This window comes from Macrosteles quadrilineatus, unplaced genomic scaffold, assembly GCF_028750875.1.
Source record: "Macrosteles quadrilineatus isolate MER2022 unplaced genomic scaffold, UCM_ALF_1.0 Scaffold_3__2_contigs__length_128488019, whole genome shotgun sequence".
Lineage (NCBI taxonomy): Eukaryota > Metazoa > Arthropoda > Insecta > Hemiptera > Cicadellidae > Macrosteles > Macrosteles quadrilineatus.
The window spans coordinates 6,060,490-6,085,067 of record NW_026542596.1 but is presented as its reverse complement, the minus strand read 5'-3'; the positions used below and the strand labels follow the sequence as shown (position 1 = coordinate 6,085,067).

Sequence of the window (24,578 nt, the reverse complement as noted above, 5' to 3'; positions counted from 1 at the left end):
TTGTAGGTTTCCCAGATCTACAGTCCCCGTGATGGCAAGTTGATGACGTTGGTGTATGACGACAGAGGACACCTGATCTTTGCCCAAGTTTACCGTCACAAGTACTACATCGCCACAGACCAGTGTGGTACGCCAGTCATGGTGTTTAACCAATATGGTGAAGGCATTCGGGAGATCATGAGGTCCCCTTACGGCCACATTGTGTACGACTCAAACCCGTACCTCTACCTTCCTGTGGACTTCTGCGGAGGTCTTTTGGATCAGGTAAAATCATTGTGATACTTTTAAGTGTTTAGTTTTTTGGGGAAATACTATTTTGATCTGTAATATTACAAAGGGTGTGTGTCTATTTCTATGTCTTTTCTTGGTAAATGCAACAACCATTGAGCTAAGCAGAAATTGTTAGCAAAGGTAGTTAATGAACCTGGCCAATACTTTGGCTAATTCATTTCCTTAAAATTCTCTCAGGGCGGGAGAATCAAAATTTTAGGTGGAGCTTTAGAAGTTAAATATTATTTGGTATAAATTGCAACAACAAGTAAAGCACAATGTTTATATTTGCTCTGATATTGTTTACTTTGTTTATATTTTGCTAGTAATTTGAAATTGAGCTGAATACAGCTTATAAGAGTTGTTTGATGTAATGGAATCTAAAATAAAAATATGTGTATAAGGTTATACACACAAGTTGTTAAATATTGTATCGTTCTATATCAGTCACACTGTTTCCACCATTCAGTATTGCTTCATGTTCATACTAATTCAATATAACTTGCCTTTTTAGCTGTCAGAATTATTATAAAAAAAAAAAACAGAAAATACTAAAACCTAACAACACTCCAGGCAACACAACTATGTTACGTGAATGGTATGTTGTTAAGTTGACTAACAATGTGAGTTACACTTTGGTTAGCATATAGGCATTGACAAACACCCCTGACATGACACAAGTTTTTTTCCACAAGAAAATAATAGTCGGGTGTTGCAGGTGACATCTTTGGTTCACATGTCTGGAGGGAAGGTTTACGACCCTCTCATTGGTCAATGGATGTCTCCAATGTGGGAGGACGTACTCAACAGAGTGACCAACCCGAGGCAGCTGCATCTCTACCGCTTCAACGGCAACGACCCCATCAACGTCGGTCAAGCGCAGAGACATCTTGCTGGTAAGTGTGTCTTCTGTAATTTTCAATACGGTTGGTGCTCTTTTTGAAGAAGTTAGAGGTCTCTTTTAACCTTGACTTTGTCTGTCCACGTGGGCGTCAAGGGTAAGCGTGAAATGTGTCTAGCAAAGCAGGGGTGAACTGGTACAGAACAAGAATGAAATATAAAGATCAATTTGAAGTGGCAGCACAGGGAGGCAAACCTCTCAGTCTCGGTTTTATATTTTGTTGCGCTACCGACTGAACCAACAACTCACCTGCCATTAGTACGCCCTTCAGAATTGTCATTTAAGTTCCATAAATACAAAGACATACTCTTATACTATGAATGAACAAATTTTAAACTTCTAATCCAAATTAATAATGTAAATAATATGATTCGATAAGAGTATTTCATCTCTTTTCATGACTTTACGTAGCTTTTGAACGATTTGATAATGATTAATTTCTTTATATTTACTTATCTCCTATGAGTGGCCACTCATTACCACATTTGGATCTTGGCCTCATCAACACAGCCCCTCCAGTAGCTCTTCAGCAGCATCTTTCCAAACTTCCTCATATCCATCCAAACCTGGTCTTGTTTTTTGCTTTCCAGCCTAGTCTTCTGTCTCCTGGAACTTAACTCAATACGTTTTTTGTTTGTGTTTTTACTATTAAGTTCTGCTTTTTCCTTAAAATATGTCCAATCCAAAGAAACATCTGGCTTTTAATCTCTCCCACAGAATCTGGATCTTTGTATAAGTGGCAGATTTTTGTGTTTGACTTCTTTCAAATAATTTAGTTTTTTTAAGTCTTGGCATCAACTTTTCTGCATAAAATTTAGTGTGTATTTTACTAAATGACAATCATATAAATTATTTTGCAGATGAAGAGAGCTGGTTGTCGCGGCTTGGCTATGACTTGTCAAGTTTAGCTCCTCAGTTATCCAAGCAGCAAGGCGTCCCTCAAACTGACAAGTTCAGAGTCACCTCAGGGTTCTACTCTCAACTGAGCCAGAAGATGATGACAGGAGGGCTCAGCTCCCTCAGTCACCCAGAGGCTAAGATGAGACTAGATCCTCTCAGTCCGGCACTAGCGTCCAGCCGAGCTCAGCCGACCAAGTCTGTCTAGTGAGTTGAAACTAGGATAAATTCTCAACAACTATGCATGTTGAAGCCATGATGTTCAGTTTTATCAAAAACATGAGTCAATAGCTTAAGCAATTATTTCACGGACTGAGTCATATACTTTTTGTAGTATTGAACTATTTTAAGCTGAATATGAATGCAGAGTATGTAATGCAGTGGATGATCTTCGTAGCTTTATCAGCTTTTGATTAGGATCGGCCGTTTCTTCAGCCAGGATCATTTATTAAGCCCAATTATATGCAATGTTTCCTTTCTGTTTGGCTTTATAGACATTGTTGTATTAGAAAGAAATCAGTTATTTACACCAGTACACTGCCGTGGCTCCATTCAACTACGTTCATTTTTAGTTGGTATGTCTATTTCTATTTATTGCCAAAACTGTTATCCAAACAAACGTTCTTAAAGTGGTATGTGCATGGACCTTGAAAGTCAAAGCAAATTGTAAGCTGGGACACAACAAGAATGATTACCTCATTTATACAAAAAAAGTGACAGCTCTAGGTTCAAAGTCATAACTCCACTGTTGGTAATTCTGAAAACAACATTAATTCCTGATGTCTATACATTGTTAAAAAAAGGAGATTATGATATTACACTACAATTATAACAGTATGTTTATTCTGCTCAGTGGCATGACGTCGCAGCACATACAGAACTGGCTGCTACAGCCAGGTTCTTCCTCAGAGCCTCCATTTGGAAGAGGGATTCTAGTCTCGCGTCAAGCCGGCAACCGGGCGGTCGTCCATAGTGTTCCTACAGCAAACGCCATCTACAGGGACGTCATCACGTCTGTTTTCAACAACACGTTCCTGTTACCGTTCACTCTAGTTGCACACGGGGCGCTGCAGGATGCGTTCCACTTTGTGAAGGAAGACGCGTGGCGAGCGTCTGAAGACAGAGCACAGCTCAAGCGCTTCGGATCCCAGTTCAACACGACTTTCCACGAGAAAGACGGTGAAGCTGGATCTGGGAAGGTAGAGTGGTTGATATCAGTTTTAATATTAGTTTTGGCAAGAGCTATCCATACTTTAAAAGACAAAACTAGTATTTTTGCTGGTTGTGTTTTTAGGATTGCTATTTTTTATTTTTTACTTTTTATTTTTTTATTTTTTTAGGTATCACAATTATGATTTTTTTTTGCAACGACCCAAGCAAAAGAATTAATCAATAAAGGTATTATAACTGCATTATAACTTAAGTAATAAAAAATCTCAAACATCTTCTAACTCCCATTGCAGGTTCTTGATGTGAGAATACACCGTCCGAACGCAGTGATAAACCTGCGCTACGGAACCACACTGACGCGGGAACGCCAGAGGCTGCTGCACCATTGCAAGACAGCAGCGCTGCGCAAGGCGTGGCATCGAGAACGTGACGCACTGCGCAACAACGTCCCCGCAGCGTGGGACTGGTCACAACAAGAGGCTGACGAGATACTGAAGCTGGGAGCAGCAACCGGATATGATGGGGAATATATCCGAGACGTAGACAGATATCCAGAACTGGCTGAGGATCCGTACAACATTAGGTTTGTCAAGAAGGCCCAAAGTCGGCGATAGTACACAGGGTAGAGTTTAACATGGCGCTAGACAATAGTGGAAGCAAAATATGATTTTAAGGTGCTACGAATAGTCACAACAAATTTTTTCGGTTTGTGAACGAAAACGTAACAATGTTCTTAAGGTTAACTCCTAACATTTTCGCTTCCACTTTTGAACTACGTACAGAATGAGTTGTGATAGTATTTTTTGACGATGGTTCTCTTTTCTGAGACTTTGATGTGATTTAACTTATTTAAATTGAAAAAAAACAATTTACTGATGTATGACGTCAGAATCGAGTCGACACTACATTCCCGAGAACGTTTGAGATTTTCTCGAATTTTTATGAGATATTTGTAAATAGCGATTAATTTTATATGAGTGCTTGTCCAATCCACACCATAATGTTGTTCTTTGTTACCTTTGTGTAAATAAAAAGATATCTTTTAATCGTCTAGCCTTATCTATATCTAGATATACGAATGGTACTTATCGGTCAAAGTATTTTTCTGAAACAGAATAATTTTGTAAGAGTCGTTTCAGCTTGGGGTCCCTCTGAATGGTGCTGAAGTGTTTTGATTTCACTGTTGTCTAAAGCCTGTTTAAAGATAAGTTAGGTGTATAAGTCTGTATATTGATAACTACGTTAGAACTTTGTATCAGCCTTTCGTACTTTCATTATGGTATATGACGCAACAACTGGAATCGTTTAAAATCACAACCCTTTGTAAAGAGAAATGCTGGAGAAACGACGTTACCTCGAATAAACCGTTTCAAGCTTTTGAATTCTGATCATTACATTCATAGAGAGCGTCTAGTGAATTGTAAATATACCAAAATGTGCGCTACATTGAATCCTAAAGTTGTCCTTAAAATCAAAGTATATTTTTATGATCATTATTGCCTATTTAAAATAAGCGTTTTAGAATATCAATTTATTAGTGATAAAATGCCTTTCTGGGCAAGTACGTGTAATATATGCATGGTATGTTTCATGTCACAATTTCGTGTAAGCTTGACCAATATTTTTATCAGTTGTCGGTGTCCGTAGAGCATGTACAATCCGTCTTTGTCAGAATCTATATTCCAGTTGTTGCACAATATATGTTTTCTACTCAAATTTACTCGATTCACGATATAAGGAATATACTCAAATGACTTTTGAATGAGCGAGTGAAAGGAAAATTTAACGTTTTATACAGAGTGATGATTTTTTAGAGCTTATGTAAATAAAAGTATTAATATTGTCAGAGAATTATGTAAAAATAGAATATTTTGTCAGGCCTATGTCGAATGAGTGTGTGAATCTTCGAGTGTGGATGGTGTGAAAACGGAATTATTTAAGTAATGTTTCTATTTATATGTAACAAGACTTAGAATATATAAATATATATATGTTATATGTTTACCTCGTTCCCAAAATCATTTAGACTGTTAATGAGGCTTAGTTTGAGTAGTTTGATCAAATTTTCAACTTCCTAATTTTTAGTTTTTGCTATTGATCTCAAATTTGTTATTTATTTAGAACACATTGCATTGAAATAACTTTTAAAATTGTTTCATTACATCACATGTATTTACTGAACTTCTTTTATTTTTTACTTTTTGTATTAGTGTACTTGATATCCGACTATTGTTATTGTATTATATTATATTTGTATATGTATTTTATTGTAAATGTTTTAGGCTACTGATTATCTTGATTGTGTTACCTAATTTCCTTTTAGGATGGTAAAATTTTATTTTTTAGTGATAACTATTCTTGTTTACGGATATTTAGGGTTCAAATAATTTTCCAAAATGTTATATCAGTTTCCTAATTTTGTTTATGGTAATAGTTTTGATTTGAGGTATCACAATAAAAGCTGTATATGAAGACATTCATACATGCAACTGTGAATAATGTTTTGAGACACTGTAAAATCAGAAAACAGAAGAGAAATTTGTTAATTACTAAAACTAATCTCGTAACATTGGTTTTACATTGAATATTTTTTTTGTCTCAAAGTACTGTGTTCCTAATGATTCTTCAAAGGTCTGTCATGAGATTTCTTTGTCTGTGTACAATGCACTTTAGTCCTACAATAGATGTCAGATGTGTCCTTAATTGATGTTGCTCTCTGAAACTGCATCCGTTTGTTTTCTCTAATAAATGTTTAGTAAATTTATTTACTTTCCTCTTCTTGGTGTATTCAGGAGAATGATCAGTACTTCAATCATAAAAGAATCTATTTATCATTGCCATCTTTACCAGACTTAGGGTTTAAATATTGTATGCATCTTAGTCAGAAGGGATGTGCAGACTAAGTCAATAAGTTCTCTAATGAGACTGAAATATTTGTGTAACAAAATCTTGATTTATTGAGACCTAATCAGTGGCCAACCATACTCCTGAACGTTATTTTTTAATACACCTTTAAAAAGTCTTTGACAACATTAACTCAACCAATTCATCTTACCTTCTGAAACCCGCAACTCGTTTCAAACAAAACTACCTTCTTATTCCCTGACAGGATTCCCAAACTTATAAATTAGATCAATGTCTACTTTACAAACTGTTTGGTCCTTTGGCCTCGACACTTAACAGGAATAATTGCATGTGTTGGATCGTATTCATCAGCATTTACTGAATCTTTTTAGGACTGCTAGTGATATTGTGATATTGATATACTGATTTTTCCCTGGATAAATCAAGATGAGAGAGTATATATGTTATTCTTGAATGGACGAAAGAATGGTTGTAAACAGTTAGTTTCCCTCGGTCTGCTCCTAGATTACGTGACGACTGATCAGTTTTCATATGTGTTGACTAACGTGTATTATTGACAAGCTTACAGAGTACAGCCTTATTTGCATATAATTTTATACTAGAGGCCCCCAGATCAGTTAGATGCTAGAGTTCCCTTTGCATCTTAGAAATTCCAATTTTGTAGAAATTTAAGTCCTTATTTCATTACATTTTGCATCAAAAGTGATTTACCTTGATGGGTGTTTCAGTCACCTTAGCAGTTACGTTGTTTTTTTTTTTTTGTTTTTTTTAGGTAGGAACGCAAACAATCAAATTATCCGTCCAAAGTAATCACAATTTTCAACTTTCAAGACATGAAGTAGTTTTTTTAATATAATTTCTTTACTTAAAAGTACAATTCAATTTTTTTTTTCAGAAACATGTTAAACTAAAATAAATGTTGTTTGAACTTACAACTGTTTATGCATGTAATCCAGTGAGAAAATCCAATAAATAGTCATATTGAATTTTTTTCTAATTTGAAGGCCAGAAACACCCATCGAGTGATTTACCATATTTAATCATATTTTGTTTAATTCAGAAAGATATTTTTATCAGAAACATTCCTACCCCATGAGACAGTTACAGATTAGTGTGTGTATCGACTATTACACAAGTATTGTCAATTGTTTATAATGTAATGGCTCGGAGTTCACGCACGTGTACTGTATATCTGACATACACAATGTAATTCACTTTATGTTTTTTCTGGAATATGTCATATTCCTGATGGGAATGTGGAACCTTTACACAGCTTCTTATAACATGTTACCATATAAAACCCTTAAGTATTTTTTGTATCGGTGGAATATGGACTGTAACTTTATGTTAATTGATATTTCAGATGTCAGTGTTATTTTGATATTACATGTTACCTATGTATAGCATACTCTGTATTCGTGGATTTTTTTGTCGTACGATTGTAATTATTTATTTATTGTACATTTTTTAATAATTTCTGAACTGCCAAATCAATTTTATGTAGAAATAGATTTTAACAAATTTAATGGATGTTTTTATTACCTCTGGTTTATTTTTTATCAGTTGTGTGAGAAATGAGAGATGTAAATACAAAGTTCTGTAAACAAACATTAAACTGTAGCCTACTAATTAGGGATCCATGTCATAATGGAATACACTTAATATACAGAAAGGCAATGCTACAAAACTATATGTGTACCCTGTGTATATAATATGAAACCCCTTTACTGAACTTGGCCATGGACACAGAAAACGTACTACTAGCAACGCTGGTGGCGCTGCCTACCGATTGACAGGCAAAGCTCTCTCAAACCGCTTAATGCTTTTTACCATGCGGTTGGCATTCTGGGTTATAGTAGTACGTTTTCTGTGCCATGGACCATTCTTAGCTAATCTGTATGACATTCATACAAACTGTAGCTGTCAAATAGCTGTCCAGATTAAGCTAAGTCAGTATACCTTGAAACTCAATTATCAAGAACAAGTTTCAGAAAAATCTTCACCCAGTAGTAATCTTGGAACTGGGACTAAAATCCTGTGAACATTAAAAATGTTGAAGAATATCTATCTGACAACAAAGAACAATATGAATTGTCCTCTTATCAGTCACTTCTCAACTCATACAATTATTTCGTAAAAGAGTTTTTCAAAGTCTAAATTTGAATTTTAAAAATCTCCATCCATGAAGGTAAAGGCAATGAGCGATTATTCACTCATACTTGCAGATTCAGTAGTCCAGAAACCAGTCTTTGACTATAGAATCTAATATTGTGAAACTGCCATTTACCTAATATCACAGCTCCTTGATACAACATATTGTTTTCACCACACTATCATGTTTTTGGCTGTATTACATACGTTAATTGGTGGCCGAAAGTTAGGTTTTGCTGGCGATGCCAGCTGTCCATAATTTGGGGACCGAGCAGGTTTTTACAGGCCGGGGCCGCAAAATCAGCTGTCCGCTTACTTACTTAAAACATGAATGCATTTTAAATACATAATCAAAATCCATAGCATTTCAATAGAATTGTGTTATTGTCACCGTTGCCTAGCAACTATATATTTTTATTTTTGCTGATTCCTCAAATTATTTCTTCACATAACCTTAAAGTTGTAGTTGTGTTGACTATCAGTGTGCATTATTATTGTGGTGAATAGTGGTAATAGGGTATAGTGTGGTGAAAAATAGCGTTCGTACCACGGACCGAAATGGTTTTGCGGCTCTCGATCGATTTAAGTTCTCGACTTCGTCTCGAACTTAAAAACTATCTCGAGCCGGCAAAACCTCATTTTCGGCCCTAGGTACGAAATATACTATTAAAACTGAAAATCCAAACCATTGTAGGTTCAAGACCAGATGCACTATAAGTATTATCAGGTAGTCAGTCACCACTTTTCTTCAGGACTACTAACATACATATGTATATCTCCCCCCTGTATATCTCTAGCCCTGACTTTTCTTGCCCATGTCAATTACCATGTGATCACTGTATGTGCGATCAATGCATATCAACAGTCTCTAGTTGGAAATTCTCCTATACAGGCTGTATAGGTTTGAAAGAAAATGACTCTGCACATCAGTAGTAGTTTGAAAGCAATTTGCTTAGCAATTTCTACAGCTTACAAGAAATAAGGATTGAACTAAAAATGTTTATTACCTGTAACATGTAAGGTCATTTTTATAATTAAACACAGGCAAATTACAAAACCAATGTTTTATTTTAGTAAAATATTTTACCGTGATAACAAAGCAAACAATATTTACATATATTACAACAGTTGACAACGATAAAGTCTTATATAAAATCTTATACAAATCTTAAACACTATATAATCTCATAAGTCTTAGCAGCTAAATTAATAAACACTCTGATCACAAATACAACCGTATCACACCTCGCAAATCGGACTAGATTGATTAAGTTTGTAATAAAGATGGTCTGGGGACCAATCACAACAATACCTTAACCCATTGAACTCCAAGGATTATTTAGTTTCATAAATTATGCCTATCGTTACAATGATTTTCCACATCCCATGAACACAAATATTTAAAATTATGTTTTTGTTGGACGCACACTCAGTAAGAGTTCTAGTTGTTAAAAATGTTTAATTTGAGGTTCAACTTACAAAGAATAATCTTAACAACATCTACCAGATTCAGCGGTGGTTCAAAAGGGTTGGGGGGGCTACAGGGGCTAAAGCAAGTAAAGCAGTTGTTAAATTTAAAAAAATACATAGATCTCATCTGGAAAACGTAAGGGAGGTTTTAAAGCACAGTTCTAGACCTTAAAATAGCTTTAGAAAGTCAATAAACAGTTTTAAAAATACCAAATATTCTAGAAGGAGGACATGATCCCCCCTCCTTTCTTGGGAACCCCTAAACCACCTGGTAGCCAAGGTGCAATCCCCCCCTTGACAATGTCCTAGAACCACCACTGACCAGATCCTTCCACTGTTCACATTTTCAAATTTCATATCAATAGGTTTTGACTAAAGCCGCAGCATAGCCTTAACGTTGGCCTTTTAACATTACAGTTTTTTAGCAATTATCTGACTGTATTCAGTCAATGATTAAGGCGTAGATATCTAGTTAATTCGTAAAAACCTAATGAATTTGTTAAAATAAAGATTGTTTATGAAAGAATAGTGAAAAACTGTTCTAATTGTGTTAACATTTTTAGAGAATAGGTCAATTAAAATAATCGTTTGAATAGTTAAAATTTAACTTTTTGTTAAGAATTAGTAATCTAATTAATTTCAAATCTATAAGTTGTTATGGGTAGTGAATCAAGCACAAAACTATTCCAAACGAAATTTAACTTTTGTATAAATAAGAGTGTGCCATTATTATAAATTTTATAAGACTACGTTACAAAAAATTCCTCTTATTCAAGGCCAATAATCAGTCTATATTTAGTGCCATTTTAACTCACTCTAAGGTTATAATTTAAGTGACACTTAAGTTAATAAAATTAAATTAAGAACAAACCATTTCTTATATCAAAAATTAGTCTTCCTTACCCGAGAATCAGAATTTAAAAACTTTGTAAATAACAAAAAAACTTTTGAACAATACTCTATCCTATCCTGCATGAAGTCTTATCACATTATCTAGCCAGCGAAGTTTCCGTAACAGGCTCAGAAATAACATCTCCAGGCAGATGATGTTTCCAGCTCCTGAACAAGTAACGTGTGAATTTCCGTAACTGTCTGAACTTGCAGTACGTGGCTCCCTGAGCAGACTCCAGCTGCTGAGTCTGTATTAAAAATCCTTTTTCTCTAAAAGTCTTTTCGAGCTTTTCCCTGGCGAGGGATTTCCTGCTTTTTCTTCTTTGCGGTTCACCTCCCCCGTAGTAGCGGAAGTTACCACTAGGATCCATAGACAGCATTTTCTTCTCCTCCAAAGAAGGTGTGGCACCACCTGTAAACTTGAACTTGCACATTGACACTTCACTAGCTGATTTAGCTTTCAAGTCACGGACACACAGGTTCAAAGGTTCGTCCACAACAGTTGTTCCGTAGTTTTTGTAGATTAGGTGACAGATGTCGGCTTTCTTGGGTTTACGGCCTCGGCGTGGTCTTGCGTTGTCCAATGTCATCTCCCCCATGTACGGCAGGTCGTTGTACCTCACTGTGGCTGGCGGGGCTGTGGCTGGCGGAGTCACTGCGGGGCTGGACACAGCTGTGGCGGCCGCTGCGTTGAGAGAGGCTGTGTAGTGGTCCAAGTACTCCGCCGGCAACGCTTGGTGGTGGAACTTCAGCTTCCATCGGGACTTTCTTCTGCCCCTAGACATACCAAGTACGGTAAATTTTACTACACTAATGATAAATTCTTCATTAAACGGAATAAATCAAAGCTAATTTATAAGGTAAAATCCATGTTTTAGCCCCTGAGCTGTATAATAACTAAAAATGGACTTTACCTTCGTCTCTGCAGCTCAAATACTAGTGTAAACTACGTTGGATATGGTAAAATGTTTCAAATGTTATTCGTATTGTTTGTGTAAGCTATGTGTTTTAACTTCAACGACCCTACTTCAGCCGAGATTTCGTAGTCTGTAAACGGCCGTATACAACGTATTAACACCATTATTTGAGCTGCATTGACGAAGGTAAAGCCTATTTTTAATTTATAAGTTTTTTCTCAAAGATTTTTTAAAATTTGTAATTTTTTTACAAGATTGTATATAGGTCACAGATTATATTTTAAAAACATCTACACCAGGCAAAGATTAGTGAAGGATTGGGTTAAATGAATTAGATGATAGATTTGTCTCTGGCCATGATCTGATGGGACATCATTATTAAAATCCAATGATCAAGATCAGTTGGCCCCAGTTTTGAATCATCAAAAAAGTACTAAATTTTCTTTGGATTGCACCGGAAATTTTCTGATGATTAGGCGAGCACTTTCATACACTTAGTTACCCAGCTATAACATAACAGGGTTATTAAGGGATAAACCAGACAGAGGTTGGCAAATGTATTTAGATTGTAATGATTTTAGTTGTTAATTAGGTACTCCTATGATACCATAATTAATTTGTCCATATTACTATTGACTTTGGATGATGAATAGATATCCAATCCTTATGGAACTGCTGAATTCAGTTTTTTTTTTTTTTTCTAAAATAACATTGTCAAATGAGCTTAATACAAACAAAGCATTCTGCTGTTCAAGTGTAATATTATTTTTTTAGTTTTAGCGAATTTCCCTATAGGGAATACGCTATTACCGTAGGTCTCATGGTAAGACTTAGTCCCGGGACCGATTTACTTTTTCATTTTGATGTCCCTAGAAGCCAAAAACACCATCCGTTCAAATTCATATATATATATATGTGTGTCCGTTAGCAGGATAACTCGAGCAAAAATGATCCGATTTCGATGAAATTTGGTACAAACCTGTAAACCTACGTTTATTTGAACGAGTTCGAGAACCAGCATAATCGGACCATGGGAACGGGGTTTTATGGGGGGATTTATGGGGTAAAAATTGGTTTTTCTCATTTTTTACCCTAAAAACATAAAATTTCCCAAATTTTCTCTAGACCATTTTGAAGAGCTTAAAAAAAATAATTCTGTATATTGAAGTGTTTTTGTATGGTTATTGGTTACGGAGAAAATTATAAATAAAAAAATCCCATGTTATTCTTATGGAGAATAAGTAAACTGTTGTAGTTTGCTTTTTTATGCATATATTTGGATCAAACTTGGCCAATCTATTTATTTTATACTAAGCTATTAATATTTTACTAAAAAACACACTTTATTACCCTGTATGCAGCAAACCTAGGTAATCGTTAAACCTAATGTTAGGTATTTGAATAGATTTAATTGAAAATCAAATCAGGCAAATGGAAATTCGCTTAGTCTGCAGGTTTGCTGCGGCGGGGGTATTTTAAACTTTATTGTTGGTGAAATTATTGTACAGTATGTAGTTTAAAAAATATGATGTAGTATTAAACCACTTCATCAATTTCATGGCTAAAAAGTTTTATCTGGAAAGAAAATTGTATTTTAAAGCCTCTTTCGGAGACCTAATTAAAATAAGTTATATGTCATTCTCAAACAGAATACAGCTTTGTTTGTCATGGAATGGAATGTTAACTTAAACTTAACTCTAAAGCTTAACTGTCATTGCTGTGATTTTTTAAAAGTTGAATTTCGACCCTCATTGGCCATGTTAAGTGCTGTTTATTACTGCTCCACAAATTGAATAAAACATACGGCAAGTCCTTGGAAAGGATTACAATTGGTCCATTTTAGTTAAGGTCATCTAGACTTCCCACTGGACAGGATGTGGATATCAGAGAATTGGCACAAGCCAGCTGATATTTCTCACTGTCCAACACTAAAATTTTGCTAGATAGCCCGTAAAGAAAATGAAGAATGAAAACATAAGTAGCTATGTCTCAATCAAAGCAACTCTAAAGTTAGTTTAAGACCTAGTATAAAAATATGAAAAATATTATATTGTAAAAAATTATTGAGTAACCTATAACATTTAAATACATATCCGCCTTCAGACTGCTTTGGTTATCTCGTGTACTGCAGGTGGGTGCCCTATATGCGCACGTACATGTCAACCACCCACTGTAAAGTGAGCTTTTCATACCTATGTAACAAGCTAAATCCCTCTCTTGACACCAACTGGTAAGACACATACTCTAGCATTGTCAAATTATCTCTATGCTCTGTTTTATTTTGGGCATATTTTAATGCGTGGTTTCAACCAAAGCCTTCGGTTGGATACAGAAGAAGAGGAAGTGGATCTAAAGAAGGATCTTTAGAATGGATACGCGTCTAACATTATTATAAAAAAAAACTATATATTATGATAGCTTTGTCTAGGTGGTTCTCTGTTTTCATCTTTAAAAATAGCTGAGACATCTGTACGGGTAGCATCATTGTAGCGATGGAACTCACTTCCTTTGTCTTTTATTGTGTACAAACGAATCCCATAGATGGTGTATTCTCTTAACAGATGATTAGTATTTCATAAATTATGTATGTATGGTAGTAAACATAGGGAGACAACTTGACAAAAATCACTCAAAATTGGGGTGTTAATCGTCCGTTATTTTATTTCCAAAATAGTGAGGCCATATTTTAATGGGTAAACACACTCTCACCAATCCTCTGAATACAAAATTAAACTATTATTAGAATCACGATCAGTACTCTAGTTTTCTTGGAGTAGGCCGTGTAAAATGCCTCTGGCCCGTGACAGACAGACAAACAGACAGAAATTAAGATAAGATTTGTTTTGGCTTCTTTAATGTATAAAACATAAAAATAACAAAAAATATATAATTCTGAGCAATGTAGGTGTACTGACAAAGGTATAATTTTATTTATATGGATTTGCTTGAAGAAATGTAAAATTCATTAATAAAAGAAAAATGGAACTGTGCAGCTGAGTGGTTCAAGTGCTTGCCTGAATAGAAATTCATACCTTCGATCCTGATAAAAATTAATAGCTTCTTGGATGTTTCAAAACTGTACCCACATGACCTTGATCAGGACTTTTAATAATGATTCTGGCTAAATGAACCCAGCAGCCGCTGATCTTTGTTAGTAACAATAGTAGGCTACTCATTTAGCACTTATCCTTCTTATATCTTCGTCTTGAAATATACAACTGCTTTTGTTTGGCTACAAATCTTATATCTGGTAATGTTTTATTTTTTTTTATTTTCCGCTAAATTCATTTTGAGAACCAATCTGAAGGCTATTCTAATATTTTTAAAATGAACTGAATACCCAGAAAAGGAATTGACCATCCAGTAAAGCTTTCCAACAGTATATTTAAGAGTTGCCAACTCCTGGTAATAACTTCAAAGCTGCAGTACAAACACTGCATTAAATACCTACTGCTCATAAAATCTATTTTGGTTTGTACCTAATCTCAAGTTTCTAGCTAACCATTTCAAGAAACGACCAACCTTTAAATTATTTTTAAACCACTTCTATGAGTTTTACAAAATATTTGCAGGATAAAAACATATAAAAATATTACACATTTGTCATAGTTTGTAATTTGTATTTGTAGATTACTGTCTGATACTGATAATACTGGGTTTGGTAAAATTATTATTGATATTTTTAATAAAGACTAATATTCTAAGGGAAATTTAATCAGGCACTTAAAAATGTGTGTAGTTTATTCAAAGTGACGTAGTCGTAGATTTTCCAGTGCAGGAACGCACTGAGGTTGCGGAAAAATATGGGTTGCTTACCATTGACTTTCTTTGGAAAAAGCAGAGTGGGAATGGCCCTAGGAGGATTAAACATGTTAATTACATCATTTCTAACAATTGACCAATACTGATGAGTGTTATCATGGATTCTCTAAGTAAACTTGTCTTGCGATTATAGAATCTAAAGCTTGTTTTCATTCAAGTTCTCTGTACTTTACTACCAGGTTACGTTTGAGTGTTGTGAGTTGACAAAAACATATCTTAAAATTTGTCATAAGATTTTCTATAATAGCGAAAAGCCTTTTAGATCTTTGATGCTGGATTAGAAATTTCATCTATATGGGCCGGGTGGCTATTTTATTACTCAAAGAGATCATAATTACATGAACCTAGTGCTACACTGTCAAAACCCCATTATTTATCCTTTTAGCGAATTTTCCTATAGGGAAGTAGCTATTACGATTACCATAGGTGGCACGGTAAGACCTAGGCCCGGGACTGATTTACTTTTTCATTTTGATGTCTCCAGAGGCCAAAAACACCATTCATTAAAATTTTTTATATATATATATATATATTTCTATATATATACAGACTGTCCCAAAAGTCCCGGACCGGTTTAATATTTTCCAAACGACAAACTTTTTTAAGGAACTATCAATTTTCTGTCATATCATGGGGACGTCCCGCAAGGAGTCAGAAGGAAATCTTAAATAGAAGCATAGGTTGACATGCACATCAAATTAAAGACCTTTACTAGCAGAATATAATGCCGCAAATTTGAACTCAAACGGATAACTGAGTAAAAAATGGCAGCCGTTCAAAGATTTCTTCAACCTGCCATTTTGAATCTTTGAACGACTGCCATTTTTTACTCAGGCCTTCTTTTGAGCTTGAATTTACGGCATTGTAATCTACTAGTGAAGACCTTTAATTTGATATGCATATCGACCTATATCTACGTAAAATTTTTTTTCCGATTCCTAGGGCTGTGCCCCCAAATGCAAATTAAATGAATCTTTGAACCACTGTCATTCTTGACTTGGTTGTCCGTTTGAGTTCAAATTTGCGGCATTATATTCTGGTAGTAAAGACCTTTAATTTGATGTACATGTCAACCTATGCTTCTATTTAAGATTTCCTTTTGACTCCTTGCGGGACGTCCCCATGATATGACAAAAAATTGATATTTCCTTTTAAAAAGTAGATTTTTAGGTGTGGTGTTGATGTACCAAATCTTATTGATTTATCTGTTGTCGTTTAGAAAGTATTAAGCCGGTCCGGGACTTTTGGGACAGTCGTATATATATATACGTCAGTGAGATAATTTAAGTATTTTTTGTCCGATTTTGATTAAATTTGGTTTAAAGGTGTAAGGCGGGATAAACTTAAATGAGTTCGCGAACCAGTATGATCGGACCATGGGAACGGGGTTTTACGGGGGTTTTATGGGGTAAAAAATGGGTTTTCTCAAAAAAACAAATAATTTAGTATATCGAAGTGTTTTTGTACGGTTATTGGTAACGGAGAAAATTCAAAAAATTTTAAATTTAAAATTCTCATGTTATTCTTATGGAGAATACCGTATTGTAAAATGTTGTAGTTTGCTTGTTTATAGATATATTTTGATCAAACTTGGCAAATTTATTTATTTTATACAAATTAATAATATTTTACTAAAAAATAAACTTTATTATTGTCCTTATAGCAGCAAACCTAGGAACTCGTTAAACCCTATGTTATTCAAATAGATTTAATTGAAAATCAATTCAGACGAAAGGAAATTTCGCTTAGTCGGCAGGTTTGCTGCTGCGGGGGTATTTGTTACTATCTGATAGTTGATAGATTATAAATAATTTATTTGTTGGCTTAAAATAAATAATTCTTTCAGTTTGGCTTTGTTTTTGTTGATATAGGCAGAGTATTTGGTAGATTTTAGTAGGCCTGATTGGCAATAGCTTGATCTGTGGTGGTAACTCAACTACTTTTAATTGTATTATACTTTAATTTTGTACTGGCAACGGTTTTGACTCTAGACAGAATGGGATGTCTATGTCTATCTAAAGTTAAAGATCATACTAATGGATTATCAAGAAGCAATATTTAGGTATGTTATCTTACTGTCCGTTGGCAAGGACTGAGCTTGTTGATGACTCACTAACTTTTAGCGAATTTCCCCTATAGGGAATAAGCTATTACCGTAGTACTCATGGTAAGACCTGGACCCGGGACCGATTTACTTTTTCATTTTGAGGTCCCTAGAGACCAAAAACACCATCCGTTCAAATACATATATATATATTTATATATGTGTCCGTTAGCGCGATAACTCGAGCAAAAATCATCCGATTTTGATGAAATTTGGTACAAACGTGTAAACCTACGTTTATTCGGACGAGTTCGCGAACCAGCATGATCGGACTATAGGAACAGGGGTTTATGGGGGGTTTTATGGGGTAAAAATTGGTTTTTCCCATTTTTTACCCTAAAATCTTAAAATTTAGCAATTTCTTTCCAAACCATTTTGTAGAGCTTAAAAAAAAAATAATTTAGTATATTGAAGCGTTAATATGAGCCTATTGGTTACGGAGAAAATTCCAAAAATCTGTAAATTTAAAATTCCCATGTTATTCTTATGGAGAATAAGTAAACTGTTGTAGTTTGCTTGTTTATGAACATATTTTGATCAAATTTTGAAAATGTATTAATTTCATACTAAACTATTACATTTTACAAAAAACCACCTTTTTACCCCCCCCCCTCCCCGTTGCAGCAAACCTAAGTACTCGTTAAACTAAAGTTATTTAAATAGGGAATAAATGTGATATTTTTAAGGAGACATTTTAGTGTAAATCCAATCAGGCAAATGGAAATTCGCTTAGTCTGCAGGTTTGCTGCGGCGGGGGTATTTAATCATTGTGGCCAATAAAAAATCTGTTTTTATACACCTACTCCTAGTGTTCTGGTATTTGAAAAAAGGGTACAAGGAACCCTGCATACCATAAAACGAGGAAAAGTTTAAGTCAAGCTCAACACACTTACACTCAAGCATTTCTAGATACTACATACAAAATACAACAGGATAAGAAATCTTCTTGCAGTTTCCAAAGTTAAGAGTTTAAATTTCAAAGATTCAGAATCAATAGACCCAGTTCTGATTTACGTGCAAAAATGGAAATTTAAGCTTAATAACTGATAAGGAAATATTGTTCCACATACACACTATCCTATAAACTTTTTAATCACTAAAAATTACAAGTAATAAGTGCCTATCGATTTACCTGATGGGTTTGTTATCCTCTGGGTCAGGAATGGTCCTATTGACTACACTCGTCCCTTGCATCTGTCAAACAAATTATAGAATTAAAATAATTGTTCATTAACAGTCAGATATCGAAAGCTGTTAGTTGTAATTGATATTTAAGGTAAAATTATATAATTAAGCTTTTATGTGATGGCTTCGTTAAAACCTAGGCATGGTATGCTTAGTTTATTACATTTTGGATTGTTATATTTTTACATTGTTCCTTTGTTAATAAACTCAACAACTGTGTACAGGACAAAACTTTAACAAATCGTGTGTTTTTTTTGTTTTTTTTCAAGAAGTTGGATTTTGAAGTAAATTAATAAACAGTTATGTTTTCCTTCTCCTATATCATATTTAAAACAATAACTAATAGGTTAAAACCGTCGAAATCTACGGTTACTGTTAAGGATTCAAGCAATATAGTTTACCTATCAATCGATGATAAATACAGTAACTTCATTTTTGAAAGAATTTTGGATGTTCAGGATTCAGCAGCGTGCTTCAAATACCTCCGATCTTAACAATCAATATACAGGGCGTTTATAAAAGAATCATCAGGTTTTAAAACATTTTATTAACGTTAATGTTAAACAAATACTGATATAAAACATATCACCAAAAAGGATAGCTCTTAAAGTTTTCATAGATACTCCTATAAGTGATCAATGTGCCGTCCATTAGTCGTGGAGCAAGTTTCCAATCTATGCTGTAAATTGTCCCATAAAGCATCGCATAGCATAGCATCGCAAGGTTGGTTGAGTCTACGGCATTGCGAATTCGTCCACGGAGCTCTTGAAACGTTTGAGGCATTGGCGGTACATAAACTTTGTCTTTTACATAGCCCCATAGAAAAAAAATACACACAGTAAGATCAGGAGATCTAGGGAGCCATTTGAGAAGGGTCAAGTCATTATTGTTACATCTGCCAATCTACCTCTGAGGTAGCTTCTCATTGAAGTTACGAACATAGATATTAAGGAGGAGGATGAGGCAGAGTTTTCAAACTAGCGATACCGTGTGTAGGAGGGGTCTGTCTAAAATGCCTCCAAAACTCACGCTGGACAGTTATTAAAGATAAACTTATGTCATAATGAAAAACACAAGTTTTTTTATTGTAATAATTTTGAAAATAATGCAAACACGTCCAAAAAAAAAGCCAAGACTGATTGTTGAACAGCTGATTATAAAACTTGAAAACATGCTTTTTAAGCACATGTTTTAAATATTAATGTGGGACAAGAATTCGCTGAGGTACATGCCATTAAAACCTGATGATTCTTTTATAAACGCCCTAAAGCTGGTATGTCACTAAACACTTAAGGAAAACCCAATAATTTTGTATATATAGATATTGTTGTAACTGACTTGAACATGGACAATTTTATGTGGAATATTGGCATGGTAAGCACTAAGAATACAAATAAACATACAATCAGCAGTTTCAACTTAAAAACCATTGCTCTCTGTGATTTTCTCAACCAAAAACTAAACTTTTATAAATTTGATTAGCCACACAACCTATTTGCAAGGTACATTCGATTATTTTAATTTGAATGTACTGTATTGAATTGATATTACTTTGCACCTAACAGTTTACACCCCCTGAAGGTTAGTAAGACAATAACCTAGGTTGGCCCAAATTAGTGTCGTGAGAGGCTGCAGACGCACCGTACAAGAAGGAATGTTTATTTTGGTGGTTATTTGATATGGAAGTCATCTTTAGCTGGCCCACCCGGCTTTGTTACTACTACCTTTTGTGGAATTATCTCTCTGACGTCATTAAAATATACAAAACCTATAAAATTGTATAGATACATTTTTATAAAAGACATATACTTGATTTACAGTAAGATAATAGTCATAATTAAACATATTTTAAAATGGATTGGGTAAAATTTGGCAATATTTATTTCACAACACTTGTAAATTTATTTATTTAATTTGTCAATAAGAATTTTTTCCTCTTATGGAATTTGTTAGTTCAATAAAGGTGCTTACTGTATTTCTAACAATATTCTTGAGTGATACATACAATAAACAGGAAAATATAAATTAGCAATGTTAAAAATTCATAAACGTAGTAGGCCTACATATACTTTTTTTAGTACTCATTAAATTTATATAATTTCTTTTTAGATATATTCCAAGTAAAATATGTACAAATTGAATTTATTTGTACGTTATTTATTGATATTTATTCGTTATTGTCATCTATTGTATTGTTGTGAGTGAATACACTAATAGCATTGACTATATAACACTACTTGTAGTGCAGCATTGACTTGTAGCATTGACTTGTAGTGTTATATAGTCAATGCTAATAGTTATAATTTCTTCAGCAAGAGGAGCTTTTACCATATTTATTATTTATCATGCATGTCAAGAGTTTGTTGTTAGAATATTAATGCTAAAATGTAACTGGGTTTATCCTATTTTGCAGCATTGTAATAAAATAAATAAATACATGAAATTGAATCCAAATACAAGTGAATACGTGTACACATTGATAGTTATTTTATTCATTGGCTCTTGTAAAACTATTTTGAAATTGTTGTGGTATGTATTAAAAAGTTATTTTGCAATAAAATTGTTTCTTAAATATCTACTTGTTATGAAAAAAATTAAAAACCTGTAAAATTTGTTTATTGATTATAATAGACTGCCCGTTTTTACTTTCTCCGATTTGAGAATGTTTAAACTCATAGCTTGTATATCAAAGAATGAATGGTTTTCTAAAAATTGAAGACATGTGTACTCCTTTACAGTAAATATTTTGAAAATGTAGTACTGAATTGATTTTTTTCTGCTATTTAGATTGGCTGGTTGTTGATACACATTTATAAATAGTATATTATAGTATTCATATCGTAACACAGCAAAATTAAAACTCAGTAAAAAAGTTAACTGAAAATTAGGTTTAATTTATTTATTGAAATTTTTAGGGCGCCAAATAGCATCACACAACAAAATCAGTCAATGGCAATGAAAAACTAAGCTAACAGTTAATGCACGCATATGTAAACAATTAATTTGGGAATGTAATATTGATACTATACAACTGAAACTGTTTACCAAAATTGCAGTTCCCTGAACCAATTTTATGCTTTAAAATTGTGATTGAAGTTTTACAATCGATTAAATCACAGTTTACAATCTTACAAAACTAAAAGTTGGTTTTACGTTTCCTGACATGTATTTGAACCTTAAACCGTAAAATTCAGTTAAAAAATAGTTTATTTGCTTTACTACAATTAAAAAATATTTGAGAACGTCGCAAAACAACTGAAAATAACATATAATTGTTGTGCATATTTCATGTCAAAACACATTAGATTGTTCATCCATCGTCGAGTTCTTAATTGGTTAACGTCAAATAAATTCAGACGACTGGAGTTAAACATACAGGAAACGTCCAAACGTATTTAAGATATGGCCTAGTTTTTTTTTAGATAATTGGCTTTTTGTTTCGCCATTTCTTCATAGAAACCCTTTCATAAAAAACTATTAACAATACAACTAACAAATGTGTGGATTTATTTATTCTAATAATATTTGACAGGATTTATCTAAAATAATAAATATGTTTGAATTGTTCGCCAATTTTTTAAATTAAAAATCTGACAATAGTTTGTTGGCTCATGAATGGTAAATAAAATAAAATACATTAACTATTTAAAACATTTGTGTTTATTTGTATCAAACACTAACTATTGTGTTTGTGTTTGAGCCTGACAAGTGAAAAACTAGCGTAGTGTGCAAAACTACAGTTTTTACGAATTCCTATACAAACTTTTCATAGTTTTAGAATAATACTTACCCATAGTATTATTAATATGTTATTTCCATTATGCAATACACACGTTGTATGTATGGTGAATTCCCCTTTAAACACAATAGGTATGATTCAATACTGTATTTTAATAATAATTTAATATTGTACATTGCATTCTTTCATCGTTTGAGCATCAAATTGATTTAATACATCAAAAATATGTTTACAGAATCTTCTTTTAAATAAAAATAAACTTTTTAGTTTCAAAACGTTCATAATTTTACGTAGAATATTTAAATAACATATATTCAACTAATTTAAAACTAACTACTACTAATATTTTACAAAATGTACCTATATTGTCAAATCAACTAAGTTATTCAAAGATAAACAAGTCTACTTACCGAGTTTACTTATGTCCAAACCACTTTCACAACACTCAACTTTTTTACAAAAATATAAATATGTTTTTCACACAGAGCAATAAACCACTTGACCACTAGATCCTTGGACTGGCCATGGTAACTGACAACTGCCCACGACGCCGACGCCACTACGCTGACCCCAACTTAGACGTTACCGTCGCGACGCTCAGAAACTTGAGATTACTCCATATTTGGATCAAAACGGCGACGCTTACCAAGTTATATTTAACCAAGTTGAGAGTTTAGACGGATCTGAGGCGCGTGCGAGCGCGGGAGTTTGTAGAGGGGAGGGGGGGGGGCGGTGTTCTGCCCCACCACGAGTTCATTGATAAACACTTAGGATAATATTTCGTCACCCCTACTTGGAAATATATGAGGCGATGGAGATGAATCCGGATATGTTCTTGGGTTGGAATTTGACCTCTTCCGCAGGTACGCGCTAGGACTAGAGTTGCTGAGAATGAGGAGTTGAGGAGAGTTTTGGAAATGAATATATGTGTTTACGTTGTGGAAATGTCAACTGAGTCATGTATGTATGCTAGAGAAGTCCTCACTGAAGTAACATAAAATGTTACAGTTAGTAGCACAATAACAAGTAACACATCAATAAGTCAAAGTAAAAAGAACACAACAAAAACTGAGAAATGCATATGTACAAAAGCTGTATACATCATCAGTGATATACAAAATTCTACTACATGTTCTACAACAATAAACAAGAGAAAATTAACACTAAATAAAAAAAAAATTCCTTGTCAAAATATCAACATAGCATATTTCCATCCACGATGAAATGATTACACATGTAACACATTTTATAATTGTCCTTCCCTTAATAAAGATGTATGTCTGAAAATACGTTTTACTAGGACGAATCTTAGCCCATATAGATAAAACACTCCCTTATATATTTATTTATTTTTTTATTTATTTTGTTTGCCAACGGAATTACACCAATTTTTCAGTTTGATTACAAATAAAGATTTGCTCATTGTGACTATATATAATACTAAAGAGAGGAGTATCAAAAGTAACAATAAAGAATACATCAGTACATGTGAAAACTTGGACAATTGAAGAACTAAACGAGAAATAAATACATAGTTCAATGAATTACGAAGATATACAATAAATGGCACATGGACTAACCTAGAAAACAATAAAAAATAAAATACCAATGAAATAACCAAAAAAACATAATAAATATTTATATACAAATAATATTAATAGAAAGGCGTATTTGCCTATCTTACCTTTCAGAAAAAAATTATATGTGTTACGGTCCGTATATTTAGAGAGAGTTTTTACGTTATCTATTTATTTATTTATCTGTTGTTATTTAACTTACTTTAATCTTCTAAATAAAGCCATGTATTTATAAACCACCAGTATTGCTTGTCTTTTCAAAGCGTAAAGTTCTAATGTCAGATCCAACAAAGAGAAAACAATCGACATTAGCGTATCAAATCGTTACCAGAGATGACGGGAAAACATAGGGATTTTACAATAGGACGAATTAAGTACAAGTTTTTTTTTCTGTCCACTATGTGGGCAGTTTTCATCACTTAAGATAGGCGAATGACTCCTAAGATATTATATGTGCACTGCATTGGTATGGCATGTCAAATTATTTATTGCATTTTTTCAAATCTTACATTGTTAATAGGAAACAATTTGTTTTCTATCATGGATTTTCCTCTGCTGTATTCAATGTCCAATCTGGGGTTCCCCAGGGTTCGAATCTAGGGCCTTGTCTTTTTACAAT

The 24,578-nt window shown here is 33.7% G+C and overlaps 2 protein-coding genes across 5 annotated transcripts in view; one reads left to right on the top strand and one right to left on the bottom strand.

Annotated features, from left to right (window-relative positions):
- The window catches only part of LOC128989814 (teneurin-a-like), an 880,316-nt gene extending 872,687 nt beyond the window's left edge, over positions 1-7,629 (top strand). For all 4 annotated transcript variants that reach the window (XM_054411875.1, XM_054411876.1, XM_054411874.1 and 1 more), the window contains 5 exons: positions 7-264; positions 989-1,166; positions 2,032-2,275; positions 2,922-3,267; positions 3,532-7,629. In XM_054411875.1, the coding sequence (XP_054267850.1) occupies positions 7-264; positions 989-1,166; positions 2,032-2,275; positions 2,922-3,267; positions 3,532-3,852 (1,347 nt within the window). In that variant the 3' untranslated portion in view covers positions 3,853-7,629. The remainder of the gene's footprint in view (positions 1-6; positions 265-988; positions 1,167-2,031; positions 2,276-2,921; positions 3,268-3,531) is intronic.
- A 1,674-nt stretch (positions 7,630-9,303) lies between these two features.
- LOC128991002 (uncharacterized) lies at positions 9,304-23,051 on the bottom strand. The gene is made up of 3 exons (XM_054413703.1): positions 22,793-23,051; positions 18,591-18,652; positions 9,304-11,392 (listed from the first exon to the last, which is right to left on the bottom strand). Exons 2-3 carry the CDS (start codon positions 18,650-18,652, stop codon positions 10,714-10,716), a joined length of 741 nt encoding a protein of 246 aa, XP_054269678.1. The 5' UTR covers positions 22,793-23,051; the 3' UTR covers positions 9,304-10,713.
- Positions 23,052-24,578: the final 1,527 nt, after the last annotated feature.

Bases quoted from the DNA above. Each gene is read 5' to 3' on its own strand.
- LOC128991002 (XM_054413703.1), bottom strand. From the start codon at position 18,652: ATGCAAGGGACGAGTGTAGTCAATAGGACCATTCCTGACCCAGAGGAT. The intron at 11,393-18,590 runs GTAAATCGATAG...TGGTATGTCTAG, and splicing joins GAGGATAACAAACCCATCAG to GGGCAGAAGAAAGTCCCGAT.